Here is a 20,255-nt window from a genome sequence, read left to right on the forward strand (position 1 = left end):
GCAGACTCCACCTCTCGGATTCAAGCAATTCTCCTGCCTCAGCCTCTGAAGTAGCTGGGATTACAGGCATGTGCCACCATGACCAGCTAATTTTGTATTTTTAGTAGAGACAGGATTTCTCCATGTTGGTCAGGCTGGTTTTGAACTCCCAACTTCAGATGACCCGCCCGCTTTGGCCTCCCAAAGTGCTGGGATTACAGGCTTGAGCCACCGTGCCCAGCCTCTTTTTTATTTTTTTTTGAGACGGAGTTTTGCTCTCGTTGCCCAGGCTGGAGTTCAATGGTCCGATATTGGCTCACCGCAGACTCCACCTCTCGGATTCAAGCAATTCTCCTGCCTCAGCCTCTCAAGTAGCTGGGATTACAGGCATGTGCCACCATGACCAGCTAATTTTGTATTTTTAGTAGAGACAGGATTTCTCCATGTTGGTCAGGCTGGTTTTGAACTCCCAACTTCAGATGATCCGCCCGCTTTGGCCTCCCAAAGTGCTGGGATTATAGGCATGAGCCACTACGGCTGGCCTAATTTCACTTTTTCAAGTAATTTATATTATATTCTACAAAAGTATCAGTCCATGACAGATTGAGATTTTTAAAGTTGGCCCTTCATCACAGATAATTTTACAGGCATTAGTTTAGACAATTCAAAGGGCAGCAGTATAAAAAAAGAATATCTAAACTAAATGAAGAAAGATTGAAAGCAGACCAGTAAGAGGGTGACACAAATTCCAGATGTGAGATCATTGAACCTTGGCATGAAATTTGATAAAGGACACATAATAGCTATGTGTGTTCACATCATGGACACAGATACATATATGCATGCATTTGTTGTTATTAGATTTATTTATCCTTGGAAGCAAGATCAATCTAGGGTCTCTCTCTCTCTCTCTTTTTTTTTTTTTTTTTGTTGAGATGAAGTCTTGCTCTGTCACCCAGGCTGGAGTGCAGTGGCACAATCTCCGCTTACTGCAACGTCCACCTCCTAGGTTCAAGTGATTCTCCTGCTTCAGCCTCCTGAATAGCTAGAATTATAGGCGTATGCCACCACACTCAGCTGATTTTTTTGTAATTTTAGTAGAGACAGGGTTTTACCATGTTGGCCAGGCTAGTCACTAACTCTAGTCTAACTCTATCTTCTCAAAAAAGCCTGAGTCTTTTCCAGCATCCCAGGGACATTTCTTTCCAACAACAGGCTTTGAAGAATGAAGAATCTTGAATTTTTCCATAGAGGCCAAATCCCTATTGCCTTACATATCCCCATTCACTTTGGGTTGCTAATCTTTCTGATGTGAGGACTAGGTTTTTTTTGGAGGTACTATAAATGCTTTTTAGTAACTTTTTGGAATCCCAGTCTGCTCTCTTTGCTAAGCCTCGGACACCTCTGGCTAGTTCAGCCCGCATTGGCTCTGAAGATTCCTGAGTCAGCTTTTTGTCCTCTCTTTCCCTCTCATGCCATATTCATACAACAAAAAGTTCTGTCAGCTCCACCTTCAAAATATATCTGTGCCAAAACACTTCTGACTACTTCCATAAATATCACTGGCCTGGAACTACTGCAATAGCTTTTTACTATTCTGTTTCCACTCCTGCCCATCTGCATCCTGTTCTACACATATCATAAATGAGATCATGCCATTTTCCTGCACATCATACTCTTATGTTTACCATCACATCTGAGATAAAATCCAAAGTCCTTACAAAGGAAAAAAGAGCCACATGATTTACCTACCTGTCTACTTCATCTCCTACCACACTCTCCCTCATTTACTTTGATTCTTCCACCCTTGCCTGTTGGCAGTTCCTTGAACATAATGAAGTTCATTCCTACTTCAGGGTCCTTACAGTTTCTTTCCTTGTCCTAGAATGCTTTTTCCCCAAATGGTTCACTCCCCATTATTTGGGCCTTTGTTCATGCAAATATTTTAAGTTGCATAATTCCCTAAGCTAGAATAGGCAAACTACAACCAACAGGTCAAATCTGGCCCACTGCCTACGTTGTAAGTAAAGTTTTATCGGATTACATTTATGACCATTTATATGTTGTCTGTAGCTTTGCTTTCACTACAAGGGCAGAGTTAAGTAGCTGCAGCAAAGACCACACACGTGCAAAGCCTAAAATATTTACTCGTCAAACCTTTACAGAAAAAGTGCCAGCTCCTGTTGTAAAGCAACAGCCTAATTTATAAGCCTTGCAGAAAAGGAGAATATATGGATCTACAAAATAAGCAAAGACTTCGAAATAAAAAGTATGGAATATATTTTACAAAGGTCTGACCGCAGTTACCATAGAAAAACAATTTCTCTGTATAGAGGGAGAGTATATGGATAAATAATACATTATTAATAAATAGTCAAATACTAAATAAATCTCATTTGGTTTTCTTGATGTAAAATTACACCAAAAATTTAAAAATCAGTTTGCACTTTAAAAGAGTGCAAGAAGTGAAGTTTGGCTTTACAGAGTAAACAGGAAGAACCTGTGTCATACCAAGGCAGCTACAATTTGCTGAACAGAATAACACAGAGGAGGGAACTTCACAGAAACTTTTTTTTCTTTTTGAGACAGAGTCTCGCTTCATCGCCAGGCGCCAGGCTGGAGTGCAGTGGCACAATCTTGGCTCACTGCAACCTCCGCCTCCCGGGTTCAAGCAATTCTTCTGCCTTAGCCTCCCAAGTAGCTGGGACTACAGGCATGTGCCACCATGCCCAGCTAACTTTTATATTTTTAGTAGAGACGGGGTTTCACCATGTTGGCCAGGATGGTCTCGATCTCTTGACCTCGTGATCCACCCGCCTCAGCCTCCCAAAGTGCTGGGATTACAGGCGTGAGCCGCTGCGCCTGGCCTATAGAAACTTTTGAACATCTACAAAGGGATTCTCTCAAGGCTGTGATCTGCACATATATGCAGTGAAACTCGTCAAGGCCAGAGAAAGAACCCCCAGAAATAAGTAGACTGAACAATTTCTGGAGCTCACACAAAGCTGGAAATGGTTTTCAATCTTGCCAATCAGAATGGAAAAATTTCATAAAATTACTAATTATTACTCATAGAGTAATCAAAAGGGTTATTACCTTAGAAAATAGGCTAAGTTAGCCCTAGATTAAAGGCTGTTCTTGAGCCACTCTAACAAGGCTTTATTTAAGCCTCAAAAGGAACAAAATTATTTCATACAATGTTAACTGCATGCCAGAGTTAAATTCAATAGAACTGAAAGAACTACAACAAAATCTAGCAAATGTAAATTCACCAATATAAGTGAATTCATTAGTATGAACAATAGGAAATTCATCATATTTTACACCCAGTAAAACATTACTAACCAGAAAAGACAAATCTCCAGGGCAGCAAAATTTCAAATAATTTACATGAATACTCTATCCTCAGGTAAGGGGAGTATAACCACTCACTCCTTAAGTATGGGCTGTGCACAGTGACTGCCTTCCAAAGTATATAAGTATAGAAGGAGAAAAAAAGAGTAACTTTACAGTGTAGAAACCTGGCAGACACTTCCTCAGCCAGATGATTAAAGTCACCATCAACAGTCATAAATCATGTTGACAGTATGTACACTTAATATGATGTGATGACAATGGCACTTTAATGCTACTGTCTTCCTCTCCCAACTCATAACCAAAATTTTGTGAGGAAAACATCAAAAAATTGAAGTAGTGCAGCATCCTTACAAAATATATGACTAGTACTCCTCAAAACTGTCTGAGTCATAAAAAAATAAGACAAGTCTGAGAAACTGTCACAGCCAAGAAAATGACAACTAAGTGTAATGTGACATCTTAGATGGCAACCTGAAACAGAAAAACGACATTAGATAAAAACTAAGAAAATCAAAAGGAACTAAGGATTTTAGTTAATAATGTATCAATTTGGTTCATTTGTTGTAAAAAATGTTAAATGTAAGATGTTAATAATAGAAAAAACTGATGGGGTATATAAAAACTCTGTAATATCTTTTCAGCTTTTCTGTAAAATTAAAAAATCTAAAAGTGTCCTAAAAAATAAAACCCACTAAAAAGAAAAAAATTACTAGCCAGGCAAAGCAGCAGGAAAAATATGAACCTCAGTCAGGAGAACAATCAAACAATAAAATCAGGCCCAGAAATGACAATGATGATAGAGTTCACAGACAAGGACATTAAAATAGATGTGTCTTCTACTTTTTCAAGAATGTAGAGGAAAGCATGAATATGGTGAGAAGAGATATGCAAGATATAAAAAGAGTCAAATGAAACTTCTAGAAAGGAAATGAAATGTATATAAAATGAAAATATCTTGAATAATATTAACAGAAGATTAGACCATGCAGAAGAAAAGATGAGACAATTTGAATAACAATAGAAACCATTTTAAATGAAGTGTGAGGGAAAAAAAGGCTAAAAAAAATACTGTGAATGGCCTGAGACAACTTAACAATATCAAGTTGTCTAAAACATGTAAAATTAGACTCCGAGAAGGAGAGGAGAAAAGAGGTTGGTAAAAAAAGTATTTGGAAAAATACCAGCTGACATTATTCCAAATTTGATGAAAACTATAAACCCTTATATCCAAGAAGCTCTGTGAAGCACAAACAGAATAAACACAAAGAAATTCACACCAAGACCCTGTATAATCAAATTGATGGAATCAAGTGACAAAAAGCTAATCTTAAAATTAGCCAAAGAGGCCAGGCACAGTGGCTCATGCCTCTTATCCCAGCACTTCAGGAGGCCAAGGTGGGTGAGTAGCTTGAGGTCAGGAGTTTGAGACCAGCCTGGCCAACATAGTGAAACTCTATCTCTACTAAAAATAATAAAAATTAAAAAAAAAAAATTAGCCAGGTGTGGTGGTGCATGCCTGTAATCCTAGCTACTCAGGAGACTGAGTGGGGAGGATTGCTTGAACACAGTAGGCAGAGGTTGCAGTGAGCCAAGATCACACCACTGCACACTGCAGCCTGGACGACAGAATGAGACTCTGTTTCAAAACAAAACAAAACAAAACAAAAAAACAAGAAGAAGATGAAAAGGAAAACTAAAGGGCGTTCAATCAAAAGAAGGAAGGTATAGAGAAAAAAGGAACAAAAGCCAGATGATATGGTTAAAAAACAAATAACCAAACTGGTCGATTTAAGCCCAGACATATTAATAACACTAAATGTAAATAGTCAAAACACTTCAATTAAAAGACATAGATTGTCAGATTAAATAAAAAAGCAAGACTAAACTATATGCCAGCCACATAAAACATACCTAAAATATAAAAACATTAATAAGTTAAAAGTAAGATGATGAGAAAAAATGTACTATGCAAACAGATAATTTTGTTTGATTTAAAAAACTAAGATTTTTAAAAAAACAAATCTAAAGAAAAACAGAGTGACAATATTGATATTAGACAAAATAGACTTCAGGAAAGGGAATAGTAACAGGGATAAAGATGAACATTTTATAATTTTAGTGAGATTGAGTCATCAAAAGATCATAACAATCTTAAGAGTGTATTCACCTTAATAATAGAGCTGAAAAATATATGAAGCACCTTGAGGGCTTTTATGACCCATCGATGACTCAATTAGTATATTGGACTGTATTAAAATTTCAAGTGTATTTCTTTGAAAGACCCTGTTAAAAAATGAAAAGCCAAGCCATCTAGTGAGAAAAAATATTTAAGAAACATATATCTGATAAAGGATTTGTATCCTTTGCAACTTAACAATAAAAATACAAACCGAAGATTGAACATATCCGAAAAGATATATGAATGACAAGGAAGCACATGAAATGATGCTCAACAGAATTGCTCATTAGAGATATACAGCCAGGCATTGCAGCTCATGCCTGTAATTCCAATACTTTGGGAGGCTGAGGTGAGTGAATCACATGAGGCCAGGAGTTCAAGACCAGCCTGGCCAACATGGCAAAATCTCACCTTTACTAAAAATACAAAAATTAGCTAGGCATGACTGTGCATGCCTGTAATTTCAGCTACTTCAGAGACTGAGGCATAAGAACCACTTGAGCCTTGGAGGCAGAGGTTCAAGGGGGCTGAGATTGCACCACTGCACTCTAGCTTGGGAAACAGAGTGTGACCCTGTCCTACCCTCCGACCAAAAAAAAGAAATATGCAAATTAAAACCACAGTGAGATATTACTGTACATTCAATAAAATGGTTAAAATTTAAAAGATTGGCAATATCAAGTTTTGGAAAGGATATAGAGAAACTGGAATTTTCATTAATTGCAGGATGGATAAAACTACCATGGACTACTCCATGTCCATCAATTGGCAAATGAATAAGCAAACTGAATGAATATTCATGATTATTGATACATGGAACAACGTAAGTTCCAACATAAGTTCAAAAGAAGCATTATGCTAAGTTAAAAAAGCCAGACATGAAACACTACATAATGTATGCTATCGCTTAGGTAAAAATTTAGAAAAGACACATCTAAAGTGAAGTGAAACATATCAGTCAATGTTAGAGGGGGAGAGTAGAAGGAAGAGACTGATTGCAAAGGGGCATGTAGGAACTTCTCGGAGTGATAGAATTATCTATATTTTGATTATGGAGATATTTACCTAAGTATATATATTTATCAGAACTCATCAAATTGTGCCCTTAAAATTGGTGAATTTTACTCTATGTTAACTATATCTCAGTAAAGTTGATTTTTTTCAATGTCAATTACCTGGAAAAATTTGTGATTTTTCATTAAATCAGGGATATGTTTGTGATTTGTCATTAAATCAATAACCACAAACAATAATAATAATGATAAATCTATGAATTCTATAAAAACCCTATTTAGAATTTTATTTCTATAAAGATTTTTATTTAGAACTTTATTTGATGTTCTTGAAATGCCATGTGTGTTATTTTGTCTTGCTTAGTCCTTTGGTATCTGCAGGAACAGAAAAACTTAGTGTCCTTTTTAGGTACATTTATTTAAATTATTGGTTTTCTTCTGAAGCACTGAAAATCTAAACAGACTCCTAAAATATTCTATGCTGTGAACATCAAGCACAAGAGAAACTATAAAGACCCAGTGTACATACAAAGAGCATGTACAGAAGCCTCCTTCTTCGGAGAAGAGAAGCCCCTGGGATCCATATAGCTGATTTAGCAAAGCAACATAAAATTTTGTCTGTTGCCATATTTCATAAAATAGTCAAACAAAATCATAGGCTAATAAGTAATCCTGTTATCAAACTCTTATCTGTTTATCAGCACAAAATCATAAATTCTCAGGTCATGCCACTAGAAGAAATTCAGTCATACCAACTAGCCTCCTTTTGGCCAAACTCGACCCCTTCACTATCCCAGACTGTAAAAACCTAATTAGGGCCACAGAAGAGATCCCACAGATTAAACATAGATTAGGAGCCCCGAGAACCAATAGTTACTACCCACTGATACCTGGAGAGAGAGTGTCCTGCATTTCCCTCCATGCCATGTACTGGATAGGACCTTTGTACTGGCCCAGGTTCAGATTTCTGGAAATAAGCTCTCTTGTTGCCAGCAACGTCATTCCTTGCTTCAAGCTGCAGGGGACATAAATCATTTATCCTTAGACATCCTCCAGAGACTCAAGGAAGGATATTAAGAGTACCATAGGGAAACACTTACCTATCTAAGAGAGGTACGATGTCCTAGAAGAAAGGAGAAAGAGAGACATCAGCTGCCTGTTCATCAGTTCCCGAAATTTCTTTGGTAATACTAGCCACCACCAGAATTTGTGCAGATGGTCCCCAACTTATCTCTCGCAACTTCTTATTCTTCATACACTTTTTCTAATCTTCATCCCTGATCCTAACCCAGGTTAAACTGGTCTTTTGCTCTTTCTAGAGTTCCCTTCTACAGGGAGCAAGACAGAAGCCAATAATATAACACTTAAGGTTAAGCTATCTTTACCTATACTTTCAAATAGTCTCAGAGGAAAAACACAGTAAGTATTCCAGTCCCAAGGCCACTTTTCCTTACTCTAGCGAATTAAACTTCTGAATGCTGAGATGGTAACCAATGTCTCTTTAGAGGTGAAGCTTAAGAAAGCAAAGGTTAGAAAACAGCTTTTCAGACAAGTCAACTTATGATTACTGAGAGCCAGAGATACAATTCATGCTGCAACATTTCTATTTTTGAGAAATAAAGTGTCAGGCTCTTTATGGAAAAATATTAAACTATTAATATATACTATTATTAATGGGATTTTAAAATCTTATTTCGTAGAGGATAAAAGTAAAGCTTTTGCTGTGCATATAGCTGAAGTACCCTCCTGCTTTTCTTCCAGAGAATCTTAGAAGCACTAGAAGCACTATAGCAATTTTGTTTTGTTTTGTTTTGTTTTCCCTGACTGTGAAAAGCCACTTCTGCATTCTTTCCAAACCTCTTCCCCTCTCTAGGTAGGAAGGTACCCATAATCATATTGGTATGGATTCTCACTTTGAGAAAGTTGAAGGAGTTCTGTTGTTCCATCTTTGCCTGAACGCTCATCAACATATCCTTGGCTAGGACACATTGCTCCTGAAGGTGGCTCAGATTCAGCTCCATATCCTCATTCAAGGCTTTACCCTCTTCCTGGAGTTCAGTTAAAATATCCTCTTCTTTGCTGTCTAGGAACTGATGCAGCTTTAGAAACTCCGTGGACACATGTTGCTGCAGATATAGCTTGTTTTCCTGGAAACCTCCATGATTGTTACCATGGTTATTACAGAGACTAGTGCTTGGGGATGGGGAACCCACACCACCAACACTCACACACTTGGGAAATACCATTACAGAAAAAATGCATGCAACTGTCTACTGATAATCAAATTCAACCATATTAAAATGAGTCCTTTGGGAGACTTACTCCTTCTTTTCCAATTAATTTAATAGTTCAGGATGAAATAGTCAAAAGTGCCCTCTAGGTTCCTATTGCAGTACTGACATGGTAACAAGGGCCATATTAAATAAGACCGTAGAGTTAATCAAACATTCTAGAATGGATGATAATAGCCTCCTAGATTGGTAAACCAATAGCTGCCAAGTGGTACTATTAGACTGGGGTCATTGGGAGTCTGGAAGAACTATCCTTACCTAGAAATCAGAACTGGGGGAATGCCACTCCTGCTGCAAGGACAATATAAAAGAAGCAGGAGATAACATTTGAAGTGCTGAAATTGATAACTGTAACACTTGTAGCTTTTTTCTTGGGTGACCTCAACATCCTCACAGGTAAACCATTTGGTGTCCTGGCTTCTCAGTTCCTCATTCTCCCCATTTCTAGTGATTTTCACCTTTATTGATTCATTCCCATAGTCTCACCAAGGATTTTATCACCCCCGGCAATTGCATCATCTACAAAATAACTTTTTATGCACCAAGCTCACTCAGATACCCCTATTTCAACAATTATTGGATCTCATTGAAGCCTCCTATTCACCAACCCTTCCATTTCTATTCAGGAACTTCTACCTTCATGTCCTCTCTTATCTAGCTTGGATTCCATGGTCCATAACTATTATTGCACCCTTAAGATAGTCTTGGCTGGGCTCATACCTGTAATTCCAACACTTTGGGAAGCCAAGCTGGGAGGATCGCTCAAACAGGAGTTCAAAACTGGGCACCGTACCGAGACCCAATCTCTCCAAAAATAAAATAATTAGCCAGATATGGCACACTAGTCCCAGACACTCAGAAGGCTGAGGTGGGAAGATCTCTCGAGCCCAAGAGTTTGAGGTTACAGTGAGCCCATATCCACCTCTTCACTATCATCTTGCTTAGCATGTTCCAGCTTTATTGGCCTTTTCTCTATTTAACATAGTAGCTAACTTTCTGTCTCAGGACTTTTCCATATGCTCTTTTCTATTCCTAGAACATCCTTCTCCAGGTCACCTTCTTCATATTCTCACTCACCCAGTTCACTTCGCTAAGTTACTTATCATTAAATTCTCAATTTTAGTAAGTGACTTCTTCAGAAAACACCCGTCTTCCAATCTAGACTATGTTCTCCATTTATACGCTATCATTATACCCTATACTTTCATTATAGCACTTATCACAGTTGTTATTTTCTTTATACTGGTGAGTTTAATTAACACCTGTCTCCCAACCCCAGTATCTAGTTTTATGCTTGACCCACTCAATAAATAGTTGTTGAATGAATGAATGAATGTTGACACTAATAGGAACTTTTACAACAGGAACAAGATTCTCTAAAGACATTATTACTTCCACATATCTTTCTTCTTTCCCTGAGTCTACTTATTTCGTCTTCCAAATGGTAAATACCTGAAAAGGCTCTTCTCCATAGAATAATTAATACAGAAACAGAACTTCCAATTTAGCACCCCCAACTTAGGAGCTATTTGCCAAATCTGTAGCCATTAGTGTTGTCCTAGAGTGCCTATGAAATTGAAAGTGCAGACAATAGCTTTATTTAGTTTGGAGGAAGCTTAGAAGGATCAAATCAGATGGAAAAAGCTTACAACCATAGAGACACAGGTCTAGAGGTTTCTGGTTATAAACTCAAAGGAATGAAGGGTATTTCTTTGGACATAGCAATCTTTAGTGATTTTTTTTCTGATAAATTCCTTCTTTTGCCATAGATAAAGCCAAAAACCAGACAGATTTCAACCCCACAACAGTCACCTGGTAAATGAACCATCAAAAAGATCAGCATATTAGGGGAAAGATTAATCTGCTCTGTTGAGCAGCTATTAGGAACCTACTGCACCACCATATTCCTTTCCACCCTGCAGTCTCAGTTTTCCAGTTCTACAGCCCAGGTGCCATTTAGTATGTTGATAACATATGTTAGGCACCTTTGTACCCATAGCTAAAGTTACATGAAGGGTGTGTTCCAGTTCTATCTCATAACCCCTCTATCTTGCTCCTCACCTTATAAGCAGCAATAGCTTCCTTCTGCTTCTTCCTCAGGGACTGAAGCTCCTTCAGAGTTGCCTCCAGTTGACCCTGTTGGGTGGCAAGCTCCTCCTGAGAATACCAAATAGAATTAGCCCAGACTGACTCAGGAGATAAAGGATGATAAAGGACATCTTCCCTAAGGCCCCAGTGTACAAGAAAAAAGCAAGCTCTTTATGCAAAATCTTCCTTTTCCTCTGTACTATAGTTCTTGTCTCCTTCAAAAATTGTGAAGAAGAAAAGAAAAACAAGGTCAGGTGCAGTAGCCCACATCTGTAATCTCAGCACTTTGGGAGACTGAAATGGGAGGATCACCTGGGCCCAGGAGTTTGAAACCAACCTGGGCAACATACTGAGACCCCATCTCAAAAAAAAAGAATCATGGGGAAAATTACATCCTAAAACTTAGTTTTGCTCTCTTAGTAGCTAGCTACAGGTGTTTGAAGAAGGGAATAGAACTCTAAACATTTTCCACTCTAGTTATACACTGTTCTCAGCATCTATAATTTTACTTGTGTTGTTCTCACTTAGAACACTTGATTCTTCCCTCTGCCCTTCCAAATCCAAATGATTTCCCAGCTCTAGTCCTTTCCCTTTCTTTCACTATATTTCCCCCAACTATTTCATCTTTCACTAATCTTCTCAGAAATTCTAAACCCTTAAGAATTACAAATGTGACAAAATTTAACTTTTAATAATAATCTTATATTGCTTCTATTGTTTTCTTCATTTTAAGCTTAATCCGATTTTGAAATTTTGATAACAAGAGCAGTATCTTATATATCCGCATTCTGCACAGTGTTTAGCAGAGTGCTACCATGGCAGAGTTTTGATACAGATTTGATTGAGGGAGTAAGCCAGAGCTCCTCCATTGTTCTTTTCCTATAAGCAGCAACTCTGGAAAAAGAACTTTGCAAGATACATTGTACTTTCTGAGCAATCTGGGCTTTCTAATCATCACTTGAATAAAGCTATGGGGTTGGAAGAACGAACAAGCCCTATAAAATATTTTTCCTAGTTTTTCTAAGGGATTGTTCAAGGCCCAGAGCTCACCCACCGTGAAGAAACGGACAGCATCAGAGATTTGCAGGAACTCCGTAGACTGCCCCACAGACAACCGAGCATCCTTGCATTGAAAGCAGATCAGTCTCCCATCTGGTTTACTGAACAATTTCAGGTTTTCTCCATGCTCTGGGCACTGCGGATGGCCCTTGAGTAGGGGTAAGTTCTTAATCTTGTCTGCCAACCTGTCCAGTACAAGGTTGAATGTACAGTTGCTATACTGACATAGCATCTTACACACAGGACAGAATGTTTCCTTTGCTTGCAGCCTCCAAAAGTTTTGGATACAGGCTTGACAGAAGTTGTGGCCACAGCTTAGCATCAGTGGGTCACAAAACCAATCATTGCACAGTGGGCAGTGTAGCTCCATAGTAATATCTTCTATCACTACTTTAGAGGGTAGGTGGATGATTGAATCATTTGTTTCAATATAGTTGACTGGGTCGATGTTGGAGGAGGAGCTGGAGGATACCTTTAGAAAAGAACAGCTAAAATGAGTTTCTCTTTCTTGTTGCCCATTTTAACACTCTAGGATGATGGGCTCCATTCCTAAAGGAGTTGACAGTTGGTGCAACTAGAGTAAAAGCACATAATCTCTCCTTTGGAAGTGAACCAGTAAATTGAGTGTTTTCTGACATTATAGCGTATGATGCTATTTAAACTTTAATATAGAATCAAGGCAGAGGAAGAAACAGTACTAAACCAAAGAAATGTACTTTGTGGTACATCTCTCTACTCACTTTCCCCATGTATCAGATGAAAGTTTTATTTTCAACTTCTGCTCTACTAGTTATTACCTTTATTTTATTTTTGTTTTCTAGAAATTATGTACAAAGAATTGGAAAATAAATCAGATTCCTCAGTCAGTAGTACGATATCATCAACCATCCAGGCTCCCCTTCACTCCTTTATTATAAACACATTTCAGAAATATAAATACAGAAGTTGGGCACAGTGGGTCACACCTGTAGTCCCAGCTACTCAGGAGGCTGAGACAAGAGAATTGCTTGAACCCGGGAGGCAGAGGTTGCAGTGAGCCGATACGGTGCCACTGCACTCCCACCTGGGTGACACAGCAAGACTCGGTCTCAAAAATTAAAAAACAAAAAATTCCCATGTATATCTTGTGGTCAAGAAGCACATAATCATGACCAGGTATATAGATACATACTCAAACAGGTCTGAGAAGACCCTAAGCTTTTACCTCTGGCTGACCTTCAGGCTCCATGTGAGCAGGACTTAATAGCTAAGACAGAGCTATAAACAGCCTAGCTAAGTATTAAAGGAGCATCACAACACAGAGACAGATGGCAAAGACTGAAATAGTACTTTTTCTTTTTCTTTTTCTTTTTTTCTTTTTGGCTCCAGGAATTTGAGGAAACTGTCAAAACACAAGCTGACCACTGAGCTAACGAAACATGGGTTTCAGTGACTGCACATAAAAAGGATAACAGACTTTACAAAAATAGTTTTAGAAAAGTCACTAAGCAAGCGGCCATGCACAGTGGCTCATGCTTGTAATCCCAGCACTTTGGGAGGCCGAGATGGGTAGATCATGAGGTCAGATCAAGACTATCCTGGCTAACACATGAAACCCCATCTCTATTAAAAATACAAAAAATTAGCCAGACGTGGTGGCATGCACCTATAGTCCCAGTTACTCGGGAGACTAAGGCAGGAGAATCACTGGAACCCAGGAAGCAGAGGTTGCAGTGCACCACTGCACTCCAGCCTGGGCAACAGAGTGAGACTCTGTCTCAACAAAAAGAAAAGTCACTAAGCAAGCAAGCAATCCACAACCAGCAGCAACAACTAAACTAACCCCAGGTGTGGGGACAATCTGATTTCCAGAGTTGCCACATTATGATATTCAAAATGTTCAGTTTTCAACAAATGAGGCATGCAAAGAAGCAAGAAAGTATGGCCTATTCATAGTGGGGAAAAAAATGAATAGAAATTTTCCCTAAGGAAGACTAAACAATGGCCCTACTAGAAAAGGACTTTAAATCAACTAACTTAAATATGCTCAAAGAGCTAAAGGAATATCTTACCAAATAGAGACTACCGATAAAGGGATAGAAATTATGAAAAGGAATCAAATAGAAAATATAGAGCTGAGTCGGGTGTGGTGGCTCACACTTATAATCCCAGCACTGTGGGAGGCTGAGGCAGGAGGATCACTTGAGCCAAGGAGTTTGAGACCAGCCAGACCTATTTCCATCTGTTATACATCCCCTTGAGAAATGGAGTTTCTAGAACTGCTCTTTTCTTCATTCCTAACCCTGCCCATTCTATGTTAGAATTTACCTCTCCTTATGGGCTTAGTTTCTCTTATATTCAGATTTATTCTAGCCAGGGGAACGTGGCTGAACATTCTTTGCCTCATCATCAAATTCCATTCTCATTAATAACTATTTATAATACCCTCATTCCATATATAAATTCTCACTTTTGTTGTCAAAATGTTTTCTTTGAGTCCCTAGCCCTTTGCTCCATAATTTTCCACATAGCCTGTGTTCCCTCTTGCTGATGCCTGACCTCCCCAAACCCTGGTCTTGCCTGTCTGGACCTTATATGGCCATCTTCTCTTTGAATGCTGCCTTTCAACCATTCTCTGTAGTCTCTTTTTCGAAACTCCTATCAGACAGATGTTGAAGCTTCTCACTCCAGTCTTTATTTCTAGTAATTTCTTTTTCATATCTTCTAACTCCATAGCTCTCTCTGCTTTGTTCTGGACATTTTCTCCCATTGTTCGAGGCTGTTTTCTTTTTTTTTTTTTTTTGAGACTGAGTTTTACTCATTTTTCCCAGGCTGGAGTGCAATGGTGCGATCTCGGCTCACCGCAACCTCCACCTCCTGGGTTCAGGCAATTCTCCTGCCTCAGCCTCCTGAGTAGCTGGGATTACAGGCACGCACCACCATGCCCAGCTAATTTTTTGTATTTTTAGTAGAGACGGGGTTTCACCATGTTGACCAGGATGGTCTCGATCTCTTGACCTCGTGATCCACCCGCCTCGACCTCCCAAAGTGCTGGGATTACAGGCTTGAGCCACCGCGCCCGGCCGAGGCTGTTTTCTTTAGAAAACAATGTATGCATGGGTTCTTTTTTTCCCATGATCAACACTGCAGGGTTGCTTGCAATGCAGAGTCTCTCTCCTTCATTCTACCTCCACAACAGACTGCTTTCTACAAATACGTATATTTGTCCTTGTTCAGCTTCACCTTTCCTATATCCCAAATCTGTGTAACAAATGGGTACAGGAAAGCTCCAGCTTAAGCTTGCTTGCCTGTTCTCATTGTTCTGTACCAGGGCTTGTGGGTCACGGCCAACAGGATGGGGTACTTTCTTTGGAAAAGTACCATGTCCCTCATGTAAGGTCTGCATCCCTAAGCATCCTCTCTCACATTCCTGCTTGACTTTCACTATTTGGCAGTGCTTCCTCATAGATTGTAGTTCAAGCTATTTGATGTCTCTGGTTTCATTGCAAATTGTCTATTTTTCATTCCCCTTCTGGTTTTGACTTAAGGAAGGATGAGTTTCTAAGAGAAAGGAGAAAATCAATTTTTAATCCATCATTTAAAAACTAACACTTAAATTCTTTTTGACACTTTATTTAATGTTTCCATATATTTAAAGAAAGGTGTGTGGGTGTGTGTGGGTGTGTTTTGGGGGCAGGCAGAATATTTCAAAATGTTGTGAATATATCAACTTGACCAGATTGGGTAATGGACTTTCAGCATTAATCAGTGTGGATGGCTTTCCTGAAAAATAGCAAATTAAATTTACCTCCAGCCCACAGGAATGGGAATGCAAAGTCAGTATTTAGGGCTATTATAGAAAATACTATGATGTGCTAGTCTTTGTACACTTGAATTTTAAACTAAGATTGATTCCTAATACCTGATAAATGTCTTAATCACAGTAGCTGTCATTTCCACAGTCCACTGTAAAGGTCGGGCCTCCACACACCATATGGCCTCCATTCCCTCTCCTAGGCCACAGATGGGCTTCAGACTCATTTTATACGCTGTCCAGCAATCCAAGATATGACCTAATACAAAAAGGTGATCTGGCAAACCAGAACCCCTCATGAATTTGAATCTTTAAACAAAGGGAGAATCCAGTTGAAAGTTAAGAGCAAAAGCTTAAAGACTGCCATGAGGTAGAGCCTGGAACTTGAAAGAGAAAACAGAATAAAGGAGATGAATTTTAAACAGAAGTCAGAAGAAATGCAGAGATGCAGAGAGAGTCCGTTAGTTGGTAGAGACAAGAATTATAGAGAGAAACAAATATGGAGAATGGCTGTATTATGCTAACCACAGCACTATGTTTCGGTTCTTCCTGGATTTCTGTGCCTAGCAGATGCCTTGCTCAACAAATGTACATCCTCAAAGCAAGTGAAGTTACCTCTTCACTTAAGGTAACTTATCTGAATTTCTGCTCTTGTAATGGATCCTCTACCCTAGCACTCTGTTTAAATTTTTTTCTTAGGATGCTGAGGTAGTTTGCCAAACCCTCTTTAATGACACTGTCGATCTCTGTCTTCCTTGACTTATTTGACATTTCCTTTGGTCCTTGTGATGTGATACTGTTCTAGTTCTTCTGCCTCTGACTACTTTCTTACAACCAAGTGAGCCATTCATTCCCATACCTTTATATACAGTCTGTAAATAAAGATAACTCCCAAATCTCTGAGCCCACAGCTGGGTCCTTGAAAATCAACCTGACTGAAACAGAATTCATATTTCTCCCTAAATCAGTTCCATCTCTTGACTTCCCTATTTGTATTTATTGTACCATCAATCTCCAAATTTTGAAATTTGAGTTATCTTTAGATATTTTATTCAATTATTTCTTCCCTATCATCTAATCTCTTGCAAAGTCTAATTATTAATAATAATTGCCAACCCCCCTCTGCCTCCAAAATCTTCTGGTGTTTTCCATAGCCTACCAAAATCAGTTTTTTAGGTTTTTTTTTTTAAAGGGCCTCAGAATTTAGAACTCTCTACAGTATGTTGAAAAGTCATATTTCTAGTCTTATTTCCCATGGTTTTATTGTATGATGAAAATTTTTAATTCACCATTCTTTATATATTAATAATTTATTAAAGATTACATTAACCAAAAGACAACAAAAGCTTTAAAAAGAAGATGACTTCGTTCTTTGTACTAGGCTGAGTAGGCAATTCTGTGGAAGGGAAGAGAAAGCTATATGTTTATTCTCCACCCCCTCAATATGTGCTTAGAAGACCAAATCTAGGACAGGGCACGGTGGCTCATACCTATAGTCCTACTACTTTGAAAGGCTGAGTCAGGAGGATTGCTTGAGGCCAGGAGTTTGAGACAAACCTGGGCAACAGACCAAGATCCCATCTCTGTTTTTAAAAGAAGACCAAACCCAGAAAAATATGCCTTTCAGGGAATAGACACGTCCCGAAAAAAAGACTGCATGTTAAGCCAGTCAGGTCTGTCTTGAAAACATTAAAAAGAGATACATTGTGAATAAGATAAAACTTGTAGAAGAACCTGGCCACTTGAAGGTAATCTAGGAGAAGGAGTACCTACCAGAGTCAGTTTGTAATCCTAGTGAATGTAGTGTCTTTTGAAGGTGAATATCTCTTAGGAATTTTATTCAATGTGTTTTTAAAGTATATATATATGTGCTTTAAAATTTATATTTTAGAACTTCGGATATGCTTTGTTATGCCACAAATTCCCAGGAGATTTAAGAAATAGATGTCTGAATAGGAATAATAATTTCACAAATACTATCACTTTATTGACAATAGACAAGTCTGCTAGGGTAGTGCACATGTACTTAAAAACGACCTTCTAACAATCTCAATACTTTGGTCACCAAGGCGGGGCAAAGAGGAATGGGAAGTGACTGATAATGGGTATGGAATTTCTTTTGGGGGTAATGAAAATGTTCTGGAATTAGGTAGTGGTGATAATTGTACAACTTTGTGAATATGCTACAAACCACTGAATTATATACTTCGTAAGGGTGAATTTTATGATATGAAAATATGTTTAATGTTATTAATTATTTATATTATATGATTGATTTTTTTATGGTTAATTCACCTTGCTAGCTGAGGGTTTGCCAATTGCCCTGACTTTCAATAATATATCCTTTTCTGTAAAACAAGGGATTAATTATATTAGCTAATATTTACTGAGAATTCACTGTGGAAGAGGCTTTACATACATTATCTCATTTAATCTCATAACAACCCAATGGGATAGGTATTATTACCGAATTTTTTAAGGAAACTGAAGTTTAGATTGTTTAAAGTATCTTTCCAGAGTCATAATTAAGTTGTGGGTCCCAGATTTGAATTCTTTATTTGACCCCAAAGCCTATTAACCATTGAGTCAGCAGAGAGCCCATCAATATGTTTTGTGGAATTTAATTTATTAAATGGATCAAATTTGTGATCAAAATATCTGCAATAACTTTCTACTGCTCTAGAGGGAGCTAAAGAATTGGAAACCAAAGGAGATTCTAAAATTTCTGGACCTGGAAACTTTTAGGAAACGCATCTACTGCCAGGCCCTTTTAAGGAAGTCTAACCTTAAGTCAGAGAGAGAAAAACTCAAGTCAGGAATTGATATTCATCCTTATAAAGCCCTGGCTGGCAGAAGTCACTTTATAAGAAAGTACATGGGCCACCAGGCACAATGGCTCAGGCCTGTAATCTCAGCACTTTGGGAGGTCGAGGCAGGAGCATCCCCTGAGGTCGGGAGTTCAAGACAAACCTGGCCAACATGGTGAGACCCCATCTCTACTAAAAAAAATACAAAAAAAATTGTTTTCCTCTGTGAAGGAAAAAAAAAAAAAAGAAGAAGAAGAAGAAGAAAGAAAAAAATACAAAAATTAGCCAGGCATGGTAGCGTGGGCCTATAGTCCCAGCTATTCGAGAGGCTGAGACATGAGAATCACTTGAACCTGGGAGGCAGAGGTTACAGTGAGCTGAGATGGTGTCACTGCATTCCTGCCTAGGCCACAGAGCCAAACTCTGTCTCAAAAAAAGAAAAAGAGAAAAGAAAAGAAAGAAAGTACATTTTCCTCCTGTTCACTGTGCACATTCTCAAAGAGCAGAGAAAAGGCAAATATTCGAGCTATGAAGTCCTTGGTCACTTGCATAAGAAATCTTTAATTCTTACCAGAGATTTTTTTTTCCTGAGAAGTTTTGTGTTGTAAATTTTTTAAACCATGGTTAAGATATCTAAGGAGAGTTCGTTTGTTGCTTTTCAACCTTTATTCCTTCAAAGTACTTTTTAAATTTTGATGGACAGATTTTATGAAGAATTAACCTTGAGAGTAGAAAAATATAATTCATGCACAGAGACAAACTATATGGGACAGTCAGCTCAAACCTAAGAGCAAGACATGATCCTCCTTTACGAGTCATGACGTTTTCACATAAGAAGGGACGATTCTAAACTTTCTGAGTTCTTGGAGCTTCTCAGAGTTGAAAGAAATTTTAAGCCATTTAATTCACTCCTTTCCAGCCTCTGCCCAAACATCTAAAGTAATTGGAAGCTCACTATCACACAAACAATTTTTTTACTATTATGGAAAAGTGTCTATTTTTATTGGCTCGGCCTTAAAGTGATAAGAATATAGCAGGTGTAGGCAGTAGTGTTTATTTTTCCTGTAGAAATTATAAACAAAATGTTTATAGCCCTGTTTGCTTCAATAGCTAAAGACAGAGATGAATAAGAGCAAACCTAAAGGTCTTATGATAAAGGAAATTAGAAACTGATCTTAATGATTAATATACATAGAATGAAATTAAACCTGATAAGAAGTGGAAACTGGTGGAAATGGAGGATAACTCAGAATTCAAGGGCCCCTGTGTCAACATTTCTTGTCAATGAATTTTAGTGAGTTTTTCAAGCTTTCATGTAGTAAATAAGCATTTTCTTTTATCTGTCTGACAATCGGGAGAACACTAAGTTCATAAGAATATAACTTTCTTTATTTTAGCTCTGAAGAGGCCTTAAAGGGAGGAATTCAATTAAAAATATTTAACATCTGAATATCAACTCTGCCTTAAATATAAAATATCAAATATGAAGGTATAGTAAGCAAAACAAGTTATACATAATAATTTTTAAATCTAAAATAAACAAAATGATTACATTGGTAACAAAGGTAAATTTTGTGTAGTGTATGGTTTAATTTTTCTCAAAATGTTTTGGTGGATTTCATTACAGCTTCTCTAGTCTAAATCGTCAGTTATTCAAAGGCCTAGAGAGAGTATAGTAGCTACCAGCTG

At 38.1% G+C, this 20,255-nt stretch overlaps 1 protein-coding gene across 3 annotated transcripts in view; it reads right to left on the bottom strand.

Annotated features, from left to right (window-relative positions):
- The window catches only part of TRIM69 (tripartite motif containing 69), a 33,086-nt gene that overhangs the window by 2,148 nt on the left and 10,683 nt on the right, over nucleotides 1-20,255 (bottom strand). For 2 of the 3 annotated variants that reach the window (XM_032297609.1, XM_032297608.1), the window contains 5 exons: nucleotides 11,962-12,438; nucleotides 10,881-10,976; nucleotides 8,442-8,675; nucleotides 7,629-7,651; nucleotides 7,419-7,543 (listed from right to left, as the gene is read on the bottom strand). In XM_032297609.1, coding sequence (XP_032153500.1) covers nucleotides 7,419-7,543; nucleotides 7,629-7,651; nucleotides 8,442-8,675; nucleotides 10,881-10,976; nucleotides 11,962-12,438 — 955 coding nt within the window. The remainder of the gene's footprint in view (nucleotides 1-7,418; nucleotides 7,544-7,628; nucleotides 7,652-8,441; nucleotides 8,676-10,880; nucleotides 10,977-11,961; nucleotides 12,439-20,255) is intronic. The other variant, XM_032297610.1, reaches the window with a different exon arrangement.

This window comes from Sapajus apella, unplaced genomic scaffold (assembly GCF_009761245.1).
Source record: "Sapajus apella isolate SASKATOON/1434 unplaced genomic scaffold, GSC_monkey_1.0 scaffold37, whole genome shotgun sequence".
In the NCBI taxonomy this organism is placed as follows: Eukaryota; Metazoa; Chordata; class Mammalia; order Primates; family Cebidae; genus Sapajus; species Sapajus apella.